Source organism: Rutilus rutilus (genome assembly GCF_951802725.1).
Source record: "Rutilus rutilus genome assembly, chromosome: 3".
Taxonomy (NCBI): domain Eukaryota; kingdom Metazoa; phylum Chordata; class Actinopteri; order Cypriniformes; family Leuciscidae; genus Rutilus; species Rutilus rutilus.
In genome coordinates, this window is record NC_140211.1 from 36265368 (window position 1) to 36286707 (window position 21340).

A 21340-nucleotide genomic window follows, 5' to 3' on the forward strand; every position below is an offset into this window, starting at 1 on the left:
TTTATTTCTTGAATCTTAGAGACTTAATATATTGCACCAGTTCAGTTTTAAATTGCAAGTTGTTAGGTTTATTGTTTGCCCATTTCTGTTTGTGTAGCCTAGGCCTATTGTAGCATATACTTTCCATAGGCTACATAATAGCAATCAAATTTTGTTCATTCTTTTACATAACAAAATATAGCCAAATCTTTGTTTTCGTGTGTTTAATGAACCCCCAACCCCCCTTACCAAATATTCATGCATAGTGCATTTGAACTCAAGTTCAGCATGACGTCAGGAATATGACGTTTTCTGTATCTGTTATACATAGATGTGTAACTACAATTTTTGAGGTGAAAGTTTTTGCTCCACTTACTCCAAGATCTCAAGCTTTTTCAGACGTGTTCATAAACTGACATGCTTTTAAAAGTGTGTCGCTATACATTATATAAGTTGAGCTCACTGTTATTTTGAAAAGTCGGAGGATCCTCCCAACTGACTGTAACTCGCGAGTGTGCATGAGTAATTTACTTTCCTTCCGGATTTTGCCTTTACGTGATCAGGTTTGTTTATGTTTACTGAATCTACGCAAGTTTTGTCGGGAATAACACGTTTTGTAGTTTGGTCATGCAGCGCGTGCGTCCCTACATGCAGCCCTCTTTGACAACTTGGTTTCAAATTCGTTCAGCTCGCCTCCTGTTCTTAATGTCCACATTGGTTTATTGCAGGAGGATGTTGGCGGTTTTTGAAGCATAAAGGTTTTTCGCAAACCTGCTAGGCACTAAAATGAGGAGTCGCAGCAATTCTGGAGTTAAACTTGACAACTACGCGCGGATAGTTCATCAGACTATTCTGCGTCATCAAGTGAGTGTTTCATCTCTACACTGATGCTTCCCTAAAAAGCTTGTTTTCACTAACCATGCCTTCGTTCATTGAAGTTCTTACTGTAGACATTTTTTATCTATCTTAGTTCTTGGATCTGTATTCATGTACATTATAGAAAAATATTGCAGTTCAGTCAGTGTTTTTAGTGTTTTGTTAAGAACAAACAACCAAACACTTGTATAAAATGTATAATAAAATCTACATCATGTGTAGGGTATTTCAGGACCAGAGTTTGACCAGGGTTTGGTGCAAAAATAGACACTGAAAAGTGACAAAATCGACCAATTACTTAATCCTGTAAATCTGTTAATTTATTTATTTATCTGTGCTAGTGTACTTATTTACTATTTAATTCAAAATTCAGATTGAGTATTTGACATAAATAAAACACGTTATGTGATTTATATGGTTTCAAATAATATACCGTCCTTCATAAAGATAAAGAAAAGAAAAAATACCCATGAAAATAAATTCCAGGGCAAAAACTTCTGAAGCAGGTGTATTACACTACACTGTTAAAAAAATTGGGGTCAGTAAGATTGTTATTGTTTTTAAATAAGTATTTTAGGCTCACCAAGGCGGCATTTATTTGGTAAAAATACAGTAAAAATAGTAGGCTAATATTGTGAAATATTATTGCTATATACAATAACTTTTTTCTATTTTAATATATTCTATAATGTAATTTATTCCTGTGATGACAGAGCTGAATTTTCAGCATCATTACTCCAGTCTTCAGTGTCACATGTTCCTTCAGAAATCATTATAATATTCTGATTTGCTGCTCAAGAAACCTTTCTTACTATTATCAATGTTGAAAACAGTTGTGCTGCTTAATATTCTTGAGGAAACCGTGCTACATTTTTTTCAGGATTCTTTGATTAATAGAAAGATAGAATTTTTTTTGTAACTATATAAATGCCTTTACTGTCAATTTGATTTAATGCATAATTTCTGAATAAATGTATTAATTTACTTAATATCTTTCTTACTGATCCCAAACATTGAACAATAGTCTACATGATATATAGTTTAACATATGTATTACTGTATGTGGTAAAGGTAATTCTTGCTTCTTGATTAGTTAGATAGTGTGCAATGGCAGAGCAGATTTATCATGTAGCTATTAATCATTTTAACTAGCTGTATTGATAATTTGTAGGACCCAGTGACAGGTCTGTTACCAGCAAGCAAAGAGCAGCCTGATGCCTGGGTGAGGGACAATGTCTACAGCATCCTGTCTGTCTGGGCTCTTAGTTTGGCCTACAGGAAGAATGCAGACCGCGATGAAGACAAGGCTAAAGCTTACGAGCTTGAGCAGGTACAACCTGGGACGGTATATGTTGTTTTTGTTTTATTAATCCATTACAACTTTTAAGATATTTGTTCAGTAACAACATTTGTTCATGAGGACATATATATATATATATATATATATATATACATACATGCTAGAGAACCCAGAATAGTCAACAAAACTAACAAACTCAGTATGTTCGACTGGATGAAAATCTGTGATCACTTGAGTAAACTGTAACAACTGTTGAATAATCTTCATTCGAATGATCTTAAATTAGATGCCACACCAAAATATTCAACCAAAAAAAGAAAAGAAAGGTCAGTTGTCTTTTCATGCCCCATGTGTGTATGTATCAGTGTACCTAAGCTGTCTTTTTACAGTGGGCTCAGAAGTGTCATGTTACTCTTGCATGTGCTATTAAACGATGAGCCGAAAGGTCACAGTTGAGCCCGTTCCAAGTGTTGTTTTTGGAGGCAGTCTGTGTGCACTGATCTCTGTTTTTCTTCTTTCAGAGTGTGGTAAAATTAATGAGGGCACTTCTTCAATGCATCATGCGACAGGTACCATCAGCTATTAACACTGAAGACTGGAGTAATGGCTGCTGAAAACTCTGCTTTGCAATCATTGGAATAAATAATCAAATATAATTTAAAAGAAAACGGTTCATTTAAATTGTAATAATCTACGGCTACACATTATTTTGATTGTCGCTTTTAGACATTCTGTTGACTATATGTAAAGTATGCACCTAGATGTCTACTAGCTCTCATTAGAGTATTAGTTGATTATAGTAGACTGTTCGGGTTCGGGTTTGGATTAGTAGAATAAGTTGACATGTACTTGCAAAGTAACTTATAGTCAGTTATGTCTGTTGGGGAACACCAAAATAAAGTGTTAGCAGATATTAAGCAGACAGTCTACTAACACTCTATTGAGAGTTAGCTGACATGTAGGTGCAACGTTACTTATAGAATCTCTGTTTGGGGACCATCAAAATAAAGTGTTACCTAATTTACAATATTAATAGTAACACAAATTACCACTTGTCTGAAGTGCTCTGAAGTGTTCTCTCTTGTCCCCCCACAGCTGGACAAAGTGGAGAAGTTCAAATACAGTAAGAGCACTTTGGACAGCCTTCATGCCAAGTATAGCACTCAGACCTGTGCCGCTGTGGTGGGTGACCGGGAATGGGGGCATCTCCAGCTCGACGCTACCTCCGTCTACCTGCTTTTCCTGGCTCAGATGACTGCCTCAGGTACTCCAGGTCTTGCTTTAGAGCTTGCATAACATGACATAAGACACATGAGACTCTTTAGGGCACTCAGTTATTCCTTTAAAGCTGGGACACACCAAGCCTACGTCAAAGAACTAGTGGCGACGAAAGCTGACTGTGTTGTCGCCTCTCGTCAGCTGCATCTCGGCCAAAAGGCTGTGCTTGAACACCCCAAAAGGACTAAAGGCGACTGTCAACAACAACGTGCATTATGTGCCTGCGTAGATGTGAATATCTGTCTATATCAGCAGGTATCAATAGTCTATTTTCGTCATTCAAAAAAGGAAACCGAAACTAGGACTGCAGATACTGTATATGAACCGTAAACAAAGCAACGCTTGCTTACCATTTTGAATATCAATCACGCTGAATACTTTGTTCTTTTCTGCTGGCTCATTATGACAATATTCGTGCATTCGAATGCTCAGGTAAGGTGACGTAAAATTATAACAGTTAATAAAACATAAAACACAACATAAATAGTCCAGGCTTGGTCCTCTCTCATCTTTCACTGTCATTGCTCCTCCTTTAACCTCCCATAGCTCCTCCGTGAGTAACCGCTCCGTTCCCACGGCTCTCGGCCCCGCCCTGCTTGCCACACTCGCTTTCATCACTTTCGTTTTTATTCTCGTGCACTGACTCGTTCGCTAAGCTGAACAGCCAATCAGAGTTCTCTCTCTCATTGATGGTCCTACGCAGATTCAACATGCTGAATCGGCCCAAAAAAAACAGATGGCGCCCAACTAGTGCCAATTGTGCAGAACATACCAAAAAACTAAGCAGACCGACACTCAAATACAGCCCGATGTTGCCCAACGGCCGACTGTCGGCTTGGTGTGTCCTGGCCTTAGAAGTGTGCAAGCTTCCTTTCTTTTCCTGTAAACCAGTAAAATCTCTCTTTTGTCCATGTTTTACAGCTAAGGTTTTAGTAGGGCTGCACAGTTATTCAGATAAATAGTAAAGATTATAGTCATGGCTTGTGAGTTGTTGTGAGCTCTTAATTGTGTTCAAAAAGTTTCTTTTTTTGCAGTGGTTGAGCACTGTAGCCAATCTCAGCCAAGACAAAAATATGATGAATTGTTACCACAGAAATATTTTGATTTAAGGATAGTTCACTCAAATATTATAATTCTGCCATCGTTTACTCACCTTAATGTTGTTTAAAACACACAAGACTTTCATTCATCTTTAAAACATGAATGAAAATATTTTACTGAAATTTGAGAGATTTCTGTCCCTCCATTAAAAAGTCCATTACACCAAAACTTTTACACTTACACAAAAAGTTCATTGAAAGATTGTTAAAGTAATCCGTATGAATTGAGTGGTTTAATTCACGCCTTCTGAAGAGACATGATTGCAGTGTGCTTGCTTTGATGTTCAAGAACCAACAAGGAGTCTTTTTAAACAAGCACATTTGTGCTTCCATTTACCATATTTGATGTGCTCTATGTATGTGCATTGATCAGTGTTTATAGCCTAAATTTAATCTGTTCATCATATGAAAGAATTGTGTCTCTTCAGAAGACACAGGATTAAACTGCTCAATTCATATGGATTACATTATGAAGTTTTTGAAGCTTGAAAGTTTCGGTTGCATGGACTTTCAATGGATGGACAAAAATGATAAGAGAATATTAAATATATCTTCATTTGAGTTCTGAAGTTTTATGGGTTTGGAACAACATGAGGGTCAGTAATTGATGACAGAATTGTAATTTTTGAGTGACCTATCCCTTCAATTCTATTAATCAAAATGAAAGAAAAATAACCAACAATTAATAGATTTTTGCTGTAATTGTGTGGCCCTAGACTTAAGTACATGTCTAACTAGATTAACTAGTCATTGACAAAACAGCAGTGTGAGAAGAGTATTCCAAGAATCTGATTGGCTGCTGTCAGTTTACTTCAGCCCAGCATTAACTTCTCCCACATATATCCTTTGCTGCGTCTTATGTCCTTTTAGGGCTGCACATAGTGTACACTCAGGACGAGGTGGATGTGGTCCAAAATCTGATGTTTTACATTGAAGCTGCTTACAAAGTGGCTGTAAGTCTCTCAGTATTCATCATTTAGGCCTTATATATGTTTTAGCTGTGAGGCGCTGTGTGTCTGTGACGGACATTTTTTCCCATTACTGCTCAGGACTATGGGATGTGGGAGAGAGGAGACAAAACCAATCAGGGGATCCCTGAGCTCAATGCCAGCTCAATCGGGATGGCTAAAGTGAGTCTAATGAAACAAAATAAACAAATGAATTGTCCTTTTTGTCTCTCTCTCTCTCTTTCTCGCACACTCATTTCCACATAATGTTGTCAGTCCTTCTTCGAGCAGCTGAGAACTCTCAGACTGGCATGGGGAGGGGGTTCACACTGTGTGCTCATGAACACTGTCTATTAACGTCTCTTATGAACATAACCCATGTAATGTAACCTCTACATGGCCTCTCTGGTATTAATGTTCCTTCCCAACTTAACCTGCAAGCTTGTGTCAGTTCTATTTGTTCCTCTTGCGACACTTTGCTTAGAGAAGAATGGTTCTGGTTGTTCTCTGTCAGAGAAGACCGAGTACCATTTTAAGGGCAAGGAACTAGCCCTTAACCTCATTAGATACAATGTACCCATTTGAAATTAGAAAATAAGTATTACAAATTAATTTGTGGCAACCTCAATTAAACACTAAACATAAGAGTAATCTCTGGCAGAGAAGGCTATGCCTAATTTGTAGTCTGTGGCCCTGAATTTCAATTCACAGTGAATAAATATAGGCTTTGTTCTGACTATTGAGTTGAGATTCTTGCTAGGACAAAATACTGTAACAGCCCCTGAATGGACCCTTTGTAACTGCAGGCAGCACTTGAAGCCCTAGATGACTTGAATTTATTTGGGGCCAAAGGGGGACCTGACTCTGTGGTTCATGCCTTAGCAGATGATATCCAGCACTGTCAGGTGAGGTTATAGATATTTCAGTGCTTTGGATTTTCCTATGCATTGTTTTTCAGCATCAGCATGCTTAATAAAAAAATTAAAATGATTACCATCTTCCTACTACCACGTATTTCTCTCAGTCCATTCTGAGCTCCTTGTTACCCAGAGCTTCGACATCTAAAGAGGTGGATGCTGGGCTCCTGTCCATCATTTCATATCCAGCCTTTGCTGTGGAAGACATGGAGTTAGTCAATATCACTAAAGAGGAAATCATCTCCAAGCTCCAGGTCAGAACTTGATCTCTGACATGAGGAACTTATTTAACAGCCGTCTGTCTCTGACACTAGGGTGGTTTATTCCTTTTACTTGCATTTCTTGTCTGTAGGGAAGATATGGCTGCTGTCGTTTCCTTAGAGATGGCCACAAAACTCCTAAAGAGGTCAGTATATCCAATACACAGACAAATTAGGTCACACTTTACATCTTAATTGTATAATGGAAATTATACAACCCCATTTCCAGAAAAGTTGGGACATTTTGTCAAATGCAATAAAATCAAGAATCTGTGATTAGTTAATTCTCTTAAACCTTTATTAAACTGACAAAAGTACAAAAATTACCAATGTTTCCAATGACCAACTTAATTGTATTTTGATGGCTGCAACACACTCTAAAAAAGTTGAGACATAGGTAAAATAAAAGTGAAAAGATTCTAAAAAACAATTCAAAAATCACATATCTCAATGCAAGATTGCAACGAATTTTGGTCTTTCACCATCTATCAAGCATAATATTGTGAAAAGATTCAGGGAATCCAGAGAAATCTCAGTCCAGTAGGCCAAGGCAGGAATTTTTGTGACCTTCGAGCCCTCAGATGGCATTGCATGAGAATCCGTCATGCTACTGTGTTGAATACAGCCACATGGGCTCGGGAGTACCTTGAAAAACCGTTCACTTAACGCAATCTGCCACTGCATCAAGAAAAGCAACTTGAATCGTTGTTATGCAAAGAGAAACCTATACGTCAATTCTTTGCAGAGATGCCACTGAGGTCTCTGGGCCCGTGCTCATCTCAGACGGTCCAAAATACAGTGGAAATGTGTGCTGTGGTCTGATGAGTCCACGTTTCACCTTGTTTTTGGGAAAAACAGACATCGGGTTCTCAGTCTCAAAGACGAAAGGGACCATCCAGGTCCAGGTGCGACAGGTGCAAAAGCAAACATCTGTCATTGTATGGATGTGCATCAGTGCAAACGGCATGGGTGACTTGCGTGTGTGTGAAGGTAACACTGACATGGAGGCATATATTGGGATTATACAGAGACATCAAGATGACATCTTTCCTGGGAAGTCCATGGTTATTAGGGCAAGACAATGACAGGCCTCATTCTGCACGTGCAACAACAGAGTGGTTTCGTAGACACTCTACACCTGCAGTCTAGATCTTGCTCCTATTGAAAATGTATGGCCCATCATGAAAAGGAGACGACGACGACCATAGAGTGTTGAGCAGCTGTCTTGTATCAGGCAAAATTAAGCAAAAGTTCCACTTGCAGCATTTAGTATCTTCAATTCCCAAATGATTAAAAAGGTGATACAGTGGTAAACATGTCCCAAATATTTTGTAGTGTGTCGCAGCCATAACATTTTTTTTATATATATATTTACATCAGTGAAAAAAATGGAAATATTTTCTTCTTTTTTTGTCAAGAAGGTTTAAGAGAATTAACGAATCACAGATTCATGATTTTACTCTTTACTTTCTGGAAATGGGGTTGTACAGATACTTTATAATATGTAGCAGCAAATACATTAAATATTATATTTAATATTAAGAATTATTACAGAAATGTAAATATGTAGCTGTGTAACTTTTGTCATCTCTAATTATGCATTAAATGTACTAAGTTGATCATACTTTTCAAATGCATGACCTTTTTTCCCAATAGGACCCCAACAGGCTGTACTATGAATCTGCTGAGCTGAAGCTTTTTGAAAACATTGAATGCGAGTGGCCACTTTTTTGGACCTACCTAATCTTGGATGGCATCTTCATCAACAGTCCAGAGCAGGTAAAAATCATAATCATTATTTTTTAATCCATCTCATTCTTGAAATATGAAAGATTATAATCAAAATTAAGGGTATTTCTACCCTACATTTCTACCAGGGTTAGCCAAAAGAGAACCAGAATCAAGAATTGAGTGCTACTGAATTGTTTGTCTATTCTTTAGTACACTTTTTTCAGATGTTTTCTAATCAAACCTATTACATGATATATTTAGCATAAGTTGTTTAATTGTCAATTGGCTAAATATTTAGCTAAAGATACTGAAATCACCAAAATACTAAGACTCAGTGGCAAGGGCTAGTACAGATGCTAATGTGATTGTTATAGTGTAGATACTGTTGCTGTAAGGTTAAAGTTACATTTAGTTAGTTAGTTATACTAGTAAAGGCTGGAATACTCTAGGTAACTTACCGTTGCACAGATTTTTGCCCCAATTTGCAGTCTGGAGGAGTCAGTGCTAGTTAGATCCAGTCTGCAGATTTTTGGCAGTTGGAGTTGAAAGATTTCACAGGCAGCAGCATAGTACAGTATGTGATGGATATAGACGTTTTATCATTTTTTTAAAGCTTCAGGCTATGATTCTGTGCAGTTGTAGGGTATCAAACATGTTTTTGCCAGTTTTAGAACACCTATTGTTTTCATTTGTCATGTGTCTTCTAGCAATGAGCTTGTGTTGTGAAGTGTGTTGTAATCAGAACGACTTTAAAGTCTGGTAGTATGAGATCCTCAGTCATTTAGTGTATGATGCACATTTCTGTAACCATTTCATGGTAAAAGTTGTGTAGTTTATAAAGTGGATTGTAGAGAATTCAGGAGGCTTCTGGCAGCTACTGTAAAGACTTTAGCAAAGGCAAAGCTTAAGAGTGACTTTCTGGAGGTTAAAAATAAGTCAAACAAGATGTTCTCAAGGTTGTGTCGCTCATTTCTGTCCTCTCAGGTTCAGGAGTATCGAGAAGCTCTGGAAGGTATCATGATCAAACAGAAAGATGGTATACGGCTGCTGCCTGAGCTCTATAGTGTTCCTCCTGATAAGGTAAGACAATATTAAATAGATTTTTTAAAACAAAAAATGGAATATCAGTGAAATTTCACTGGATTCATGTCAACTCAGATTAAATTCAGATGAAATTAGCTTTTTTATACTTTTGATAGCATAATTTTTTCCCATTATTTCAGGTGGATGAAGAGTATGTTAATCCTCACACGGTGGAGAGGATCCCAATGGGAAAGTGCCCTCTGAAGTGGGGCCAGTCCCTTTATGTCCTGGGCAACCTTTTGGCAGAGGTGAGAGGTTATAGGTCATGTCTTTGCTATACTTCTTGTTTGAAAGCTTTGTACCAAGCACTAGTTGCGTTAGACTTTCTCATTGTCATTTTGATGGACAGGGTCGTAAAAATTCCATCTTAATCTATAATTACCCTTCATTTTAATTTTCATATATTAATGATAAGACATTTGATTTAATAAAAAAAAAAAGTGAACAGAAAAAAATTGTCATTAAAGGCACACTATGCAGTTTCTGTTTTTCTCAAACAGCGACCCCTAGAGTCGCTGTGGAGTACTTGTATTTAACGTTACTGTCGTAAATACCACTCACGCAGAGCCGCCCCTTCTCTGCACTCTTCCGACTGCTTTTTCTTCGTTTTCTTCGTCGACTCTGCCATGATTCACGTCTGAAGTGCATGCTAGTGTCTTCCATAGAGGCTGCTTCATATGTTGTTGATGTACGTGACGTCGTGCCGTAAAGCAAGTCGTGATTCTCGCGAGATTTGTCGGGGCGCCACCTCTCAAACTTGCATTGCTGGTTTTGCCACGTGGAAGACATGATTATGCTCCCCCCTGCTTTGCTATCGGGATGATTCGCCCTACTACGAGTTCGTTTACCATCGAAATGATTTCGAAGCTGTTATATTAAGGTACAAATCTTGCATAGTGTGCCTTTAACTTAAAGGTTGAGCCTATAGACTAGATTATGCATTTATTTATTTGCAGCATGCCCTCCTTCTGCACCAGTGGCCACCAACTGGACAGGGGTGGGAATTACAGTTACAAGTTAGAGTAGATCACCCTCAGTATAATCTGTCAAAATGGACGGCCTTCCGATATTTTTCAGTCACTGCTAAAAAAAAAAAAAAAAAATCAGTCAATGACTTAAAATATTCGCTTAACGCGATCTTTCGTACCAAGTTATATTGGGGGAAGTATGACAAACACCTCTACCTTTCCTATCCATTTCAGGGGTTTTTGGCTCCTGGAGAGATAGACCCTTTAAACCGCAGGTTCTCAACCATCCCTAAACCGGATGTTGTTGTTCAAGGTATTTTTCATTTTTTTTTACCAATAGCACATGTGATGCATTGCATGGTTAAAATTCATCTTGATATTTGCATTTTGTTCTGATAAGTGTCCGTCCTTGCTGAGAATGAAGATATTAAGGCACTCCTGCAGAAGAATGGGATTGATGTGGAGACAGTGGCAGACATCCACCCTATCAGAGTGCAGCCATCTCGGGTTCTCAGCCACATTTATGCCAGACTAGGTAGGAAGTGGTACACTATAAAGTCTCACTGGATACTAGTCTGAAGAAATACAAAAACACGCTATTGCTTTTGACAGTCAACTATATTTTTAGTTGACACAAATATTTGTTTCATGTAATTAGGGTGCATGTGTGTGTTTGCCTTTCTCCAAGGGCGTAATGAGAGACTGGGGCTGACCGGCAGACCTTACCGTAGGATTGGCGTGTTGGGAACCTCCAAGCTTTACATCATCCGCAACACCATCTTTAGCTTCACACCTCAGGTTCATCATAATGTGCTGAACTAGGCATGTTTGAGCCTTATGTTGACTTAGAGAGCCACTGCTTATCACCCAGCAGAAGTTAAATAAAAATAAGTTGGTGAGGCAGAAATGACCCACATAAAGCTTTTAAAATATACGCTAAAGGCCAAATGTTTTTTGTCTTCTCTCTTTCTTTTCACATGATTTCACATTACTTCATGTCTCTGGGTTTGTCACGTTGCTGTACTGTAGTTCATAGATCATCAGCAGTTCTATCTGGCCCTGGACAACAAGATGATCGTGGAAATGTTGCGCACTGACCTGTCTTACTTGTCTTCTCGCTGGAGGATGACTGGCCGTCCTACCGTCACCTTTCCTGTTTCCCAGACCATGCTTAGTGAGTAAAAACTGGTGCCTCTGGTAATGTAGGGTCAATGGAAAACAATATTAAATTTGAAGTGTGTAGGTTTTTCCTAATTGTTTGTGTGTAACTTCTTAGACCATGACCACACAGACTTGGAACCTGCTGTGCTGGCCACACTTAAGAAGCTTCAGGATGGCTACTTTGGAGGGGCAAGGTCAGATAATGAGGATGTAAATAAATATAATGTCATCAGCAATACACATTCAAGGGCAGTCTCCGCTCACTTGCTTGCTGCTCTTAATTTTGCTAGGATCCAGACTGGAAAGTTATCTGAGTTTGTGACCACGTCTTGTTGTGCTCATCTGAGCTTCCTTGATAGTGGTAAGACACGCTCCAGTAGGGGCTGGGATGAAGATGATGATGTTGAGGACAGCTACTTTAGTGGTGCTGTGCATGACCTGAACTTCAGTGATGGTAAGGGGAAAGAAAGAATATTCTGGCAAAGAGATATTGTTTGACAATGACTTTTGAAATGGTCAGATACTGATGTTGGTAATGTGAGTTGAAGTCCTTGATGTAGGGTTGTGATTTAAATAGCTCACATTGGTAAACTCTCTGTTCCTTTCTTTTCTAATGCATTAGTTATTTTTGAATACTTGCCTCATTTTACATTGATTTTAAGACTAGGCTACATTTTAGCATAAATGTTCCCACATTTTATTTATTTTGATGTTTTGAGTCTTGTGGGAGAGTTTGTGTAATGGATTTTAAGTACACTAAATGACCTTAACAGGTTTTATAGTGTAGAATTTGCTGGACACAACATTTAAACATCTCTGACCTTCAACTCTTCTGGTTTACTTTGGCATCTTAGCCTTTTTTCTCTACCATCATTGCAAAATGTGTTATTTTTATGTTGATCATTTGCAGTGAGCACTTGCAGTGTGAAAACCGCATCATGTTGTTAAAGATTCTTGCATTGTTTATATTACTTTCTTGTGATTTAATTTTTTTTTTCAAATTCCTGTAAGAAATTAAATGGATGATTGATTAATTTTTAAAAAACGAATAATCTGCATTATCAAGCTTGAATGATTCTCCAAGGAATGCATTTACCCTTAAGGTGATGATACACAGGGCAACTTTTTTGAGCAATGTTCCTTGGGCAATTTCCCATTGAGAATGGGCTACAAATTTCTATCTGGATACTTTAGATCGGTCGTGGGCTCTGTCTCACCTGGTTGCCCGTTGACGGCAAAATTGCCCAGCAACATTGCTCAAAAAGTTGCCACGTGTATCATCCCCTTTAGACTGCAGGCTGTAATGTCACATAAACAGTTCTGTTTTGGTGCATTGCAAACTGTTTTACTTGAGCATCTTGCTGCTCATCGCCACCTCCAACCCAACAACCTCTCTTTCTCTCATCTCTTTCTTTCTTATCCTGACTTTTCTAACCCTTTCTTTCTCAGATACAGATGATCTAGCACAATACCTGGACCAGCTGTTAACTGCAACAGTGCCTCAGCGGAGACTCAGAGTCGAGGGAGAGGCAAAAGGACTGAGTCGCTTCAAGGCTGTAGCCACTAAGACATGTGAGATGGTGTCTCTTATGAACAAAGCCAAGGAGCTCCAAATCCACAGTGAGCTGAACTAATGAACTCTTACACGTTGAAGGGTAATTTTTAGGGATGCAACAACCAACCGATATGGCAAATAGTCAGCAATGAACCACAAAATGTATTAGTTGGGTCTTTTGTGCTTATAGAATCATTGCAGTAGTAAATATATTTTTTTAATTTGAAAAATAGCAAAGGCAACAAAGCAAGATGCAGTGGAAATAAAGGGCAGAATGCATGAATGGAATTAAAAGCATTAAAAGCTTAAAGGTGTGTAGTTTCACCTGGCCAGGCTGCTGCATAAAGTGCTTCAAGAGCCTGATCCTTTTTTACATTTAAAAGGATAGTTAATCTAAAAATATCAATTCTATCATTGTATACTCGCCCTCATGTCGTTCCAAACATGTCAGCAAAAGAAGATATTCTTTTTTTTGGTGACCATTGACTTCCACTATATGGACAGAAAAACACTGAGACGTTTCTCAAAATATTGTGGAATGACATGAGGGCGATTAAATGATGACAGAATTGTAATTTTTTGAGTGAACAAGCAACAATTGAAGCATACTGAAGGAAAAAGGGAAAAAAATTGTTCTTTGGAAGCAAATCAATCAGGCATTTGTCTAACAAGGCAAAGAGTACAACATTTGCCTGTCTGCATTTCTATTCAGTTTTGCTTTGTCTTTTTTTGTTCCTTGTCTGTTTTTCAGATGTGCACATGTATCTTCCCAATAAGCTTTTCCGCTCCCCTCAGCCTGCGCTTAATCTAAAAGATTTCCCGGGACCACGGACCAGTCATGTGTGTATATGCAAACACACAAAGGATCTTTTAAAAATACTGAGATGACAGAAAACTCTTTAATATGTTTAATTGAACTCTGTAGAGTCCAGATGTGCCCATGTCCTCTGAATATAACCTGCCTCGGGACACTTGTGGCGGCATTGACTACAGTGGTCTAGTCCAAGTGCTTAAAGACACCGAGAGCCTTCATGATCAGGCAGACATCCTCTTCATCCTTTTCAAAGACAAGTAAGTCCCTTGCCACATTTGAATCAGAGTTATGAGTGTGGACACCTCTATAGAGTTGTTTTTATTTGGTATTAAATCTAATGTGTTGTGTGTTTTCTCACAGGGGAATGGATTGGGATACTCAGCTGCATGGGAACGGCACCACTGTTAAGAGTTTGCTGGTGGAGCTCTATGAGAAGGCAGGAGAACTACGCTGCTGGGATCTCATCCGTATGATTTCAGGCATGCTCCGCAAGAAAGTGGAGGAACTGGACTGGGTAAATACAAGCTTGTGGTAAAAGGAACTATAATACCGGCTATTAGCATTTCTCACAACTCTTTCTGTTAGATTGGCACTCTTACTTCACAGGATAAGATTATTGTACAGAATGTACTTCATGAATTGTTCTGTATTTTGCTTGATGGTCATGTTTGTAGGCCTGCTCAGATTTGCTGGCCCATCAGAAACACTTGACAGTTGGTTTACCGCCAGAGCCCAGAGAGAAGACTATTACTGCGTGAGTTTTCATATTCCCAGCTCAGATGACACTGAAACGCTGCACAATATTGGTAGATTGTGTGTGTAATCTGGATGTTTCTATGCAGGCCTTTGCCTCTTGACCAACTTGCCATACTTATTGATCAAGCCAGCGAGAACAACATCACTATCGCCATCCTCACACAGGTTACACACAAACATATGTTGATTTTCCACTACTGTTCAAAAGTTTGTGGTCAGTAAGATTTTTTTTAAGGAATTTATACTTTTATTCAGCGAGGATGCATTAAATTGATCAAAAGTGACACTAAAGATTTATAATGTTACGAAATATTTTTTCTCTCAATGTTTTCTTTTGAACTTTCTATTCATTAAAGAATTCTGATTGTTTTTTTTATCAGTTTTCCACAAAAATATAAAGCAGATCAATTGTTTTCAACATTGATAATAATAGGAATTGTTACTTGAGCACCAAATCAGCATATTAGAATGATTTCTGAAGGATCATGTGACACATTACTGTAGTAATGACGCTGAAAATTCAGCTTTGCCATCATATGAATACATTTCATTTTAAAATATGTTCAAATATAATGTCAAAATATTTCACAATATTGCTATTTAAACTTTATTTTTGATCAAATAAATGCAGCCTAAGTGAGCATAAGAGACTTACAAAAAACAATACAAATCCCCAATATTTTAACCAATAGTGTATGTAAATATTTTAACCAAGAGCACACAGAACTTTTCACTTATTCTGTTGATTGTGGAGGGAAACTATTTGAACACGATAAATTGTGAGATAATAGAACTACTCTTATGTCAGTAGATGATGAAAGCATTATCAAATTAGCCAAAATATTTCATAATTCATGGTTTCAGTGAAATTCTGTGTGCTGATTCCTATCAGGCCTGCTTATGAAATATTTGTTGAGGTTTGTTTTTGTATATGTGTTAGGAGATCATAGTGTACCTTGCGATGATCATCAGAACGCAGCCCAGTTTGTTCAGTGAGATGTTTCGGCTGAGGATTGGCCTCATCATTCAGGTTATGGCAACTGAGCTGGCCCAATCTCTAAACTGCTCAGGTACTGCATTTACCATTCATCATGTGTTCATAGTGCATTTTAGGAGATTTGAGGATGTTTGTATAGTTTTTTTTTTAAATAATGTTTGTATAATATTTGATATATATTATGTGTGTTGAAGGTGAGGAGGCCACTGAGAGTCTTATGAAACTGAGTCCCTCTGAGTTGAAGAATCTTCTCCACCACATTCTGAGCGGCAAAGAATTTGGTGTTCAGAGAAGTGGTGAGTGACTTTTCTCAGTTTTCTGTACTTTTGAGCTGGAAAATCTAAAATATACGTGTCAGTACATTTAGCATTGCATTTCTCTGGTTGGTTTGGTTGTCTGAATGCGTGCATGTTCACTGTTCAGTTCGTTCAGTTGAGACCGGCGCCAGTCCTGTCATCTCCATCCATGAGGTCGGCAATGTTGGTGCCACCAAGAGTGAGCGTGCAGGCATCAGCAAACTGAAGAGTGACATGAAGATGGTAGGTGACTGCACATCCAGAACCAAAAACATAAAAGCCAGATATTACAAAAGCACAATTATAAGACAGAAAAATTAAACCGTGTAAACACTATAGCTACTATGTCTTGTCTCTATATGTTTAATAGTGTTTAAATGTTTTCAGCTGGAAGATCACCGATTGTCATGGTCGATCCAAAGTAAGGTGATGTGTCTAATGAGCCGTGACTCAGTCACATGTAATGTGGTCTAATCTCAAATTAAGTTCAACAACTCAAAAATGTCAAGAGAAAACCTGACATAAGCTGCTCAATTTGGTTATGGGGTGTGTTAATGTTATGGGAGGAAATCCACTGTACATCTCATTTTAAATCTGGATATCGCATTAAAGAAAAAAATTACAGGTTTCACGGGGTCTGCAGGTGCATGGCATGGTGTTTAATTCCATGGGTAATGTGAACATAATTGTGGAAGGAGGCTCAAAAGAGTTTTGTCATGTAGAAAGTTTGTAAAACTGTCCATCCCTGTGTCTGTCTTTTCCCTTTGTAGACATTATCAGGTCAATCCTTCGACACTGGAAGTGAATGGACAATGGAGCCAGGGGTAAGTGCTTACTGCTTAGTTCTTCAAAGCCATATTTACTTTTTGCTTAGATTTTTTTGAAGGGTAAGATTGGGCTACAAAGAGTTGCAAAATGTGCAAATAGTCTGTGCCTGAACAATTTAATTATTTGATGTGCTGTAGGAATGAGTCCTAAAACCCAGAAAAGGTGTTTTTTATGGGTTTTTGGTTAAAAGCCTGTAATAAGGTCTGTGATTAACACAAGCTCAAGATATTTTCATGTTTTATTGTACGACATCAGTTTAACCGAGCTTGTGAGTTGAAGTGTTACTAACAATTGACCAAATGGGGCTACAAAGGTTGTCTGGGAAATTAAACGTTATCACACCGAACAGGTAAATTCATCTACTCACTACTCCGCATTTACAGCCTTGTGTTTTCACTCGCATCCTTGCAAACTATTATAACTCAAACTTTCCAACTTGTAGATTTTAAATAAAGATAGAAATAGTTTCCAGAAGCTTAGTGGTGGTGAGATTTAAGTCATGCGACTGTGGTGTAGTTTGTTTATAGCCTAACTTTAGCGGTTTACTTTCGCTGATTGTATTTACGCTTCAAAATTCATAAAAGGTGTTTACATTTGTGAAGATTATATTGATGGACAAAATGCATAAGAATCATAAACTTTTGTTTTTTCACAGACCTTATTTCCTCAATAATTTAATGGGAAAATCCTGTGCTCTTTTTTTGTCGAGGGAACCAGGTTGATGCTAAGTTCTGGGTTGGCCTACAAAAAAATATGTCATCACTGCAGCACTCTATCATTTTAATAAACTAGATGTTCAACTTGTTACCACCACCTTTCTTTAATGATGTTCCTATATAACCGGATGCTCATGCTTCTAACCACTCTATTAAACCAAGTCAAACTTGGTGTCTGTAAACACCAGAATAAAGTCACATGCCTTCCTAATCACCAGAGCAAAGTTTTGTGAAGTAGATTTTCATTTTATTTGTCATGAAGAAACCATTTCTTGAATAATACAGTACGTCATACCACTAACCAAGAAATTGGTCAAATTGTTGACCTGTGCTAAAATGTGACTTGCAGAGGTACCGGATGCCTTCAATTGATGGGTTTGACAGCTCGGTGAGTGTCGGTGTGTCCCGGGACAGTCGGCAGGGCCAGTGGCTGCGCAGAAGGCGGCTTGATGGTGCTCTCAACAGAGTTCCTGTGGGCTTTTATCAAAAAGTCTGGAAGATTCTACAGAAGGTTGGAACAATTAAAGCAGTGTTATGTTAATAACATATGAAATAGTTTGAAAAAATACTTGACCTTGATCAACCTCATTTTGCAACGCGGCAGTAAGCTATTTTCTGTGATTATGTGAGACTTAGAAGAATAACAAGTGCTGTAAATGGTACAAATATGAGTTTATAATTACGACAATGCTTTAAAATAATATTGTAATATCAAGCATCATAATGAGCTGTTTTGTACAGCTAAAAATAACTGTAAGCCGATGATGCTGGAAGCCTCGTACATTAAAGTTACAAATGATCTTGTCTGCTCTTATGTTAAAAATAATGGATAGCAAAATATTTTTATGCAAAATGGTGAAATACATTAATTTTTTTTTCTCCCCGCAGTGTCATGGCCTTTCAATAGAAGGCTTTGTGCTCCCATCCTCTACTACAAGAGAGGTTTGGACCCTTTTAAAAATCCTTTAACATGTTGCGCTAATTGCTTTCTGTAACTTTGACTGCAAATTTCCTTCTCCACCACTCTCCCTCTCTCCAGATGACCCCGGGTGAGATTAAGTTTGCGGTACATGTAGAAAGGGTGCTGAACCGTGTCCCTCAGCCTGAATATAGGCAGCTGCTGGTGGAAGGGATCCTGGTACTTACAATGCTGGCTGATGTGGACATACAAAGCATTGGCAGCATCATCCACATAGAGAAGGTTGTTCACATCGCCAATGACATGTTCTTCAAGGACCAGGTATGGGTATTTAACTAAAAATAATTTATGGTATATATTATGGTATGTGTTATCAACAATATATTATCAACAAATATTTAAAATATCTCTTCTCTCTCCGTCCTGCAGAAGGATCTAGGTGCAGAGGACAGTATTTTAGAAAAGGATCACTCTACAGGCATCTGCCGGCTCCTATATGATACTGCACCCAGTGGCCGCTATGGCACCATGACTTACCTCACTAAAGCTGTGGCTACCTACGTCCAGGACTTTCTGCCTAGCGGCGCCTGTACCGTACAGTGATACCATGAAGTTTTTAAATAGTATTGTTTTTATTGTATAGTGAAAACACCACTGTTTTAGAGCAGTTATTGATATATTTGTGTGAGGTGGATGATCAGAGCAAAATATGTGACCGTTTTGAACAAGACTGAATAAACTTGTTGACCACATGCTTCGGAAGTTCAGTTTGATGGTGTTGTCTTGTCACTCAGTAGTCCTCTAATAGGTTCTCCATAGACCTTATAGTGAGGGTAGCGCCATATTTAATTTGTGACAGGAATTAGCCAGTGAGGACAGTGTGTTCAGTGTGTATTGAACAAAATGCAGATTATTCAGCTGATAAAAGTAAAACAAGTAGTGTATTTTGAAAATCACATGACTTGTGATCTAGTATGTTTATAGTGCATGTCATTGTAAAGACTGTAGGTGTATCTCTTGCAGCCTCATTTTCATCCATGTAAAATTTAATATGGACGTCTATCCTGACTTAGGTCTGTTAAGTATGGAACTCATTTTTGTACTTTGGTTATTTTCCAGCATATAAATAAAGGTACTGTATAAAATATGATGAATTGTGTGTTTACAAATTACAATCCACAACTAATGGTGAGGCGTGAATTGTGTATAGATGTGTTTTAGGCTTAGCATTTGTGGTCTTTACTGCTATTTTACAAGTCAATAGTAGATGTTTGGTTATACTTATATAGAAGCCATAATGGTATAGTAACTTTTATTTATTTTGCTTAATATAATACATTACAACTGAATAAAAATGACATTTAAATAAACTTATTTTATTTATTTTGCTTAATATAATACATTACAACTGAATAAAAATGACATTTAAATAAACTTATTTTATTTATTGAATTATCCAGATATTGGTTAGTTTTTACTGTTTCCTATCAGAAATAAATCCCAAAACAGCACGTTATCTTGACAAATATCATTACAGTATCTTGATAAGAACAAATCCGGACTTTTATTTTGAAATAACGAACGAATATTGTTGTAACGTTCATTGTCAGAACAGCCACAGCGCACCGAAACAAGGCTCTGTGTCGATTTATGAGGAGCTTTGATTTTAATAGTTCGATTTTAAATGAGTGATAAAAGCGACAGTAATAATGATAAAAGCAGAAATTGCAGTGTGGTGTATGTTTACAGTCCGGAATACATCCAGACATGTGACTCTCTGTCTAAAGTGCCAAACCGGGTGAGATGAGCTGCACTTCTCACACTCCCAAACACAACACACACATCTGTCCTCAGCCAGATTGATGCTTCATACTTCACCGCATTACATATAGAGACAATAATTCAATAATTCAAATGGAATCGCGATTGACTGTGAACTAGCGAAAAAGTACCATGTTTTGGACATCTTCCGTGGTATATTACCGTGGTATTTTTTGAAGAACTTTGGAATATCATGTAAATACTATAGTAGCTTACATTGTGTCAATCAATTAACGTTAACGTTAGTTAAATATATATAAGTTATATGGAATATATAAAGACACATTCCTGCATTTCTTTACTACTTTCTTTCTCTCACAGGCGAGTATGGTGCATTCACTGATTGAGGCGTATGGCTTATTGAAATACATGAGGTGCAGTTTACATCATTTTCATTTAAATATGTATTTTTTTAAATACGTAAATAATGTTAACTGATGTTTATGTTGTTGAAACTGTTTTGTGTGGTTTTTAGGGTGGTAAAGCCACATGCGGCTTCAATAGAGGAGATGGCCGTGTTTCACACAGACTCATACTTGCAGCACCTGCACAAGATCAGCCAGGACGGGGACAACGATGACCCTCAGTCTGTTGACTTTGGACTGGGTGAGACTTGTTTTAATAGACCTGAATTCAGATAATCAGGCATCATTTTTTTTTTTATCAATATGGACTCCTTTCGCAGTTTCCAGCAGCTTTTACTCTGAAGACATTTCACCAGATGTTGGCTGTAGGAATTTGCTCCCACAAGAGCATTATTGAGATCAGGCACGGGCAGATTGGCCTCGCTTGGCATTTGCACAGCTTTTGGCTTCATCTTCATAAACCGATTTTCATAAACTATTTGTTTTTTGTAAAGTTTTTAAACTTTTTGAATCCAAGGACCCCAAAATATGATCAACCCATTCCTAAAATATAAAAGCAGCTATATATTTTCATGTGAAAAGACAATTATATTATTATACTATGTGATAAAAAATAATAATGTGATGATATAAGTACAACATGGTTTTTGCAAAGTTAAATAATTGGATTTTA

At 37.7% G+C, this 21340-nt stretch overlaps 2 protein-coding genes across 3 annotated transcripts in view; both read left to right on the forward strand.

Annotated features, from left to right (window-relative positions):
• Positions 1 to 302: 302 nt before the first annotated feature.
• phka1a (phosphorylase kinase, alpha 1a (muscle)) lies at positions 303 to 19235 on the forward strand. 2 transcript variants are annotated; one of them, XM_084404399.1, is made up of 34 exons: positions 405 to 542; positions 708 to 843; positions 2027 to 2185; positions 2677 to 2724; positions 3251 to 3419; positions 5404 to 5486; positions 5583 to 5663; positions 6287 to 6385; positions 6505 to 6651; positions 6750 to 6803; positions 8314 to 8436; positions 9373 to 9468; positions 9612 to 9719; positions 10674 to 10752; positions 10840 to 10974; positions 11128 to 11237; positions 11469 to 11613; positions 11716 to 11794; positions 11891 to 12054; positions 13050 to 13220; positions 13907 to 13995; positions 14081 to 14226; positions 14330 to 14483; positions 14644 to 14723; positions 14812 to 14890; positions 15666 to 15795; positions 15917 to 16018; positions 16146 to 16261; positions 16406 to 16444; positions 16789 to 16842; positions 17912 to 18073; positions 18451 to 18504; positions 18602 to 18802; positions 18911 to 19235. In XM_084404399.1, the coding sequence occupies exons 2-34, from the start codon at positions 766 to 768 to the stop codon at positions 19082 to 19084; spliced, it is 3708 nt and encodes a 1235-aa protein (XP_084260525.1). In that variant the 5' UTR covers positions 405 to 542; positions 708 to 765; the 3' UTR covers positions 19085 to 19235. The 2 variants fall into 2 exon arrangements, with proteins under 2 accessions (XP_084260526.1, XP_084260525.1); XM_084404400.1 differs by lacking the exon at positions 16406 to 16444 and having other exon boundaries at positions 303 to 542.
• An 802-nt stretch (positions 19236 to 20037) lies between these two features.
• Positions 20038 to 21340, forward strand: part of hdac8 (histone deacetylase 8) — a 31957-nt gene continuing 30654 nt past the window's right edge. The window contains exons 1-3 of the mRNA XM_084404656.1: positions 20038 to 20279; positions 20624 to 20676; positions 20778 to 20908. Of these exons, the coding sequence (XP_084260782.1) occupies positions 20166 to 20279; positions 20624 to 20676; positions 20778 to 20908 (298 nt within the window). The 5' untranslated portion in view covers positions 20038 to 20165. The remainder of the gene's footprint in view (positions 20280 to 20623; positions 20677 to 20777; positions 20909 to 21340) is intronic.